The following is a 5,000-nucleotide window of genomic DNA, read 5'->3' on the forward strand; positions in this document are numbered from 1 at the left end:
GCCAAAACGTGTGTGTGTGTGTGTGTGTGTGTGTGTGTGTGTGTGTGTGTGTGTGTGTGTGTGTGTGTGTGTGTGTGTGTGTGTGTGTGTGTGTGTGTGTGTGTGTGTGTGTGTGTGTGTGTGTGTGTGTGTGTGAGCATATGCTCTGCATAAATTGTTCCACTTGCCTGAAATGAGATGTCTTTTTTTTTTTTTAGTTCTTGATATTATTGTTGGTTGCACATAATCTCGGCCGGTCGTATTTAATCCAAAAAATCCAACAATCCTCCCCTCTTGCTTTTATTTCTTTAAACTCTTTGATCTCTCTCTCTCTCCCTCCCCACCTCCGGACAGCCGGTGAAGCCCTCCAAGGTAGGGTCCGCTCCACATGCATGCACACGGCTGCTCCGTGGTCTTGGCTGTTGCAACCTTGGGTCGTGTGAATGCTGACTGAGCCCCCCCCCCCCCCAACACACACACACACACACACGCTTGCTGCATCGACCCCCTCACAATTAAAACCGCCGCTTTGATCCGAGTCATAAAGGAGCCGGTAAAAGCTCAGGCGACTGGAGGAAAACAGCCGCGTCAGCGTATTGCTTGCATTGGATTGCCCGTGCTCGCCGGCTGTGTGTCGTTCACGTCGGCTTGACGGTTGATGAGTGTGGCGCAAGGGTTTGTTTTTATTTTATTATTTAATTTAAAAAAAAATTAACTGTTCCCACCTGCCTGCACCCTCCCTCCTCTAGTCCAACACCAGGCTCAAGCTGGTGCGGAGCCTGGCGGTGTGTGAAGAGTCGTTTCCTTGCCCCGCCCCCGAGCCCTCGGCCAGACCTCAGGTAAAAAAAAAAAAAAAAAAAAAAGGAAAAGGCGCCCCCCCCCCCCTCCCAAAAAAAACAACCTCCCCTTGTGTTGAAAGCGTCCGTTTCCATGACAACGGTGCCCGAGTCCCTGGAAACGCAACTTTAATCATCTCTTTCTGTTTTTATTACATTTATAGTCAAATATTAAAATATTGTTTCCATCTTGATGGAAATAGAAAAGTCTGGCATGACTGTTTTTCATGTTGTTGTTTTTTAAACCCCGTGAATTTATTTCTTTATTAACAAAACACCCTCGCGATGGAACACGTCTTACAACTACAACTCGTTTTGTAGCGTTTTCACTTGAAACGTCCCGTAAACGGTAAAAAAAAAAAAATGTTGTTGTTGCAAAAATCGGTACAATTTAATGATCCAAAATGAAATGTGTAAAAAAAAAAACAAAAAAAATGTAAATGCCCCCCCCCAAAAAAAAAACCTTGTGTTGAAAGCGTCCGTTTCCATGACAACGGTGCCCAGAGTCCCCTGGAAACGCAACTTTAATCATCTTTTTCTGTTTTTATTACATTTATAGTCAAATATTAAAATATCGTTTAATAGAAATAGAAAAGTCTGGCCTGACTGTTTTTCATGTTTGTTTGTTTGTTTGTTTTTTTTTAAACCCCCGTGAATTTATTTCTTTATTCACAAAACGCCCTCGCGATGGAACACGTCTTACAACTACAACTCGTTTTGTAGCGTTTTCACTTGAAACGCCCCGTAAACGGTCAAATTAATTAATTAATAAATTTTGCAAAATCGGTACAATTTAATGATACAAAATGAAATGTGTAAAAAAAAAAAAAAAACAACTTAAAAAGGTTGGCGCCCCTTGTGGGATTAGCGTGTTACTGGCACATCTGGAATTACGTCACATTCCGTTGCCATGAAGCACACTTCTGTCTTTTTCTTTCTTTCTTTTTCTTTCATTTTTTCTTTTTTTTTGGGGGGGGGGTTTCCAAGCCCAAGCGTGACTTTCCTCCGAGTCCAAAGTGCTGACCCGGGGATAAATTCCCCATTACGGCGGCACGGCGCCCCCCCCCCCCCGTCAGCCCGACAACTCTGATTTAAATACCTGATGAAAACATCAGACGTCATCAAATCGGAAAGCTCCCCCCCCCCCACATGCCACTCTGCACACCTACACACACACACACGGGCGCACGCAGGTGTATCGGCCAGTCAGCAGCGAGCGCCATAACCAGAGGGCGGGGTTATTCCCACAACAGTCTCGCATCGCCTGCACTCGCACGCCGTCCCATATTACCGCCATCAATCATGTCAAGGGGTAGGGGGGGGGGTGGTAAGGGGGTAGGGGGAGGGGTTTTACAATTTCCCCACGTCAGCGTTCCAGAGTGCCGCCGACCGCTCTAATTGAATACTCCTGGTCGGCGCCCCAACCCGCCAGCGGCGCCGAGGCTCGCCTCACCTACGGGGGTGAGGAGAAGCAATAAGAACAAAAGAGTCGCACTTTTAAAAAGAAAAAAAAAAAGAAAAGTTTTTAATGGTTTGGTTTCAGACCGACTCGTTTACATATTCGCCAAAACCATCATCTCCTCGCCGTTCTCCCCTCTTCATCTCGAGGCCAATGGGTGTCGGGGAAACAAATGAGGCAACAGCTGCACATCAGGCAGGGAGGAGGGGGAGGATCGTCACACACACACACACGCACACACACACACACACACACACACACACACACACACACTCGAGTGTTTTCCGCTCTGGCAGTCCCACTTTGAGCAATTAGGCCCTGTCTACGTGACGTTTCAAGTGAAGACGCTTCGTTCTTGCATTCCACATTTTGACAGTTTAAAAGGAAACCCAGCCGGTGTAGATGGTGTAGTTCACCTGTTGGGACACTAGAGGGTGCTGCCGTTCTGGTTGTTGTTATGTAACGACGCCACACAGGCGTTTGCGATCCAAACATGACAATCACATTCGGACGGACGGCCAAGTTGGATTTTTTTATTCCAGGTGACTCCTAATGCGAAGAAGCATTTTCAAAAAGTTTTTTTTTTTTTTTTTTAACTTGCGTTTCCACCGAGACATTGTTGGCGCGGTTTCTAATACTTGCGCCCCCCCCCCCCACCATTTCTCTGAAGACCAGGTAGGAGCGTTTTTGAAAAGTTATGTTTCCATGGAGACCGTATTGGAGCTCTTTCCAAAAGTTGCAGGTTCCCCCATTTCCATGGAGACAGGGTTGCAGCCCCCCCCCGTTCTCCATGGCGTCTCAGCGTTTTCGAATAGCTGGCTACTCCACTGAGACTGAGTCATGCCCCTTTCAAAAAGTTTCGTTTTCAAACCGTGTTTCACCCCTTGGTTCCATCGAGTCGAAGTGTTTTCCAAAAGTTGCGTTTTACCATTTTCGAATAGTTGCGTTTCCCTCCGTTTCCACGGAGACATAGCCAGAAGCATTTTATTTTTTTTAAAAGTTGTCTTTTGCCCCATCTGCTTCCATGGAGATGGAGTGTTCCCTGAAAGTTGTGTTCCCCCCCCGTTCTTCAGAATCGAGAGTATTATCAAATAGTTGCGTTTCCCCTGTTTTCACAGAGTCGCGGTATTTTCGAAAAGTTGCACTTCGAGGCGTAAACCTCGTCATGTTTTCTATTAGCATGTTCCGCCGTCACATTTCTATATATTCACCTGAAGGTGACCTCTGCTCTGTATCTCCTTCATTCATTTATTCATTCGTTCATTTATTCATTCATTCTCACAGTATTGTTGGCATCCAGAGTTTAACCCCCCCCACCACCACTCCCCCCATCCTCGCAAACTATTCAAGCTTTTTTTTTTCTTTTCAGCCTTTTGTCGAATTGCCTGAATAGCAAATCGGATAGCGCGCGTGTGTGTGTGTGTGTGTGTGTTAAACCAAGGCCACTCTTAATAGATTTCTCACTCCCCAGCCAGATTGCAGCACAAGTAAAAGGATTTCTTTTTCTTTTCTTTTTTTTTCTTTTTAATTTATTTTTAATCTTGGGGATTTTGAGGAACTGAAAAGCGCCGCGTCGTTTTAACGTTTTCCTCAGGTGGCTTAACGACAACAAGCTAATCCGGGCAGATTAATTGCTCTAGCGACTTTGGCGTTCACCGACGTTATCAAGAACATCCATGATAACTCCGAGTTTATTAAGTGTCTTAACGCCCAGTTTCCGCCACTCTTCTCCAATTAACCCACACCTCGGGCGACTTCAACGCCTCGTTTTTAACCCTTCCTCTCTCTCTCTCTCTCTCTCTCTCTTTCTCACTCCAACAGGATGGTTTCGTCCTTCAACCCTCGGAAAAGGAAGAGCGAGGCGGCGCCGGAGCACGCCGAGAAGGAGGGCGGCTGCGACAAGCCTGACAAGACGCCCCGAAAGATGCTGTCGCGAGGTGAGGGCGAGCACAGGAAACGACGCTCCGTCTCGTTTTGTCGCTTTATTACGGTTTCGACGACACTTCAAAGACCAGCAACGCAATGTAGATACAGAGCACTTTCCTTTTTTGTTTTTCCCTTTCATCTTTTTATTCTTTTTTGTTTATGTATTCCCCTATTTTTGTATTCCACCTTTTCATTAATTTTTTGATTTTCCCATTTTATCTTTTTTTTTTCTATTTCTTTTCCATTTTTTTCCTTTCATCTTTTTATTTTTTTTTTGTTTATGTATTCCCCTATTTTTGTTTTTCCACCTTTTCATTTATTTTTTGTTTTTCCTATTTTGTCGTATCCTTTTTTTTTCTATTATCTTTTCCGGTTTTTTTCCTTTCATCTTTTTATTCTTTTTTGTCTATGCATTCCCCTATTTTAGTTTTTCCACCTTTTCATTTATTTCTTGTTTTTCCCATTTTGTCTTGCTATCCTTTTTTGTTCTATTTCCTTTTTTGTCCGTTTTACTTCATTTTTTTTCGCCTTTTCCCTTCTTTTTTCTTTTCTTTTTCTTGCATTTCGTCGCGTTCAAGCAAAACACACAAACGAGACGGACTCGTCTTATGGGTCTGCCATTTACATACGCAAATTCTGCACTAAAGCGTCGTTCATTCCTTCATTTTAAACCTCATTCACTCCTCAAAAAGTCCAATTTCATAATGGAAGCTGCGTCATCCAGCAAAATTACAGCCTTAATAATATAAACGACGTCCTGTTCCCGTGTCACTGCTCCCAAACATTTTCTCCGAGCTCCT

The 5,000-nt window shown here is 44.3% G+C and overlaps 2 protein-coding genes across 2 annotated transcripts in view; one reads left to right on the forward strand and one right to left on the reverse strand.

Moving 5' to 3' along the window:
* Positions 1 to 369, reverse strand: part of zranb3 (zinc finger, RAN-binding domain containing 3) — a gene marked incomplete at its 5' end in the record, with an annotated part of 76,392 nt that extends 76,023 nt beyond the window's left edge. Inside the window, 1 exon segment of the mRNA XM_080520187.1 lies at positions 324 to 369. Within this exon segment, the coding sequence (XP_080376313.1) occupies positions 324 to 369 (46 nt within the window).
* A 364-nt stretch (positions 370 to 733) lies between these two features.
* The window catches only part of r3hdm1 (R3H domain containing 1), a 22,121-nt gene continuing 17,854 nt past the window's right edge, over positions 734 to 5,000 (forward strand). Inside the window, 2 exon segments of the mRNA XM_080519963.1 lie at positions 734 to 818; positions 4,096 to 4,211. Coding sequence (XP_080376089.1) covers positions 4,097 to 4,211 — 115 coding nt within the window. The 5' untranslated portion in view covers positions 734 to 818; position 4,096.

This window comes from Blennius ocellaris (assembly GCF_963422515.1).
Source record: "Blennius ocellaris genome assembly, chromosome: 24".
NCBI classification, from domain to species: domain Eukaryota; kingdom Metazoa; phylum Chordata; class Actinopteri; order Blenniiformes; family Blenniidae; genus Blennius; species Blennius ocellaris.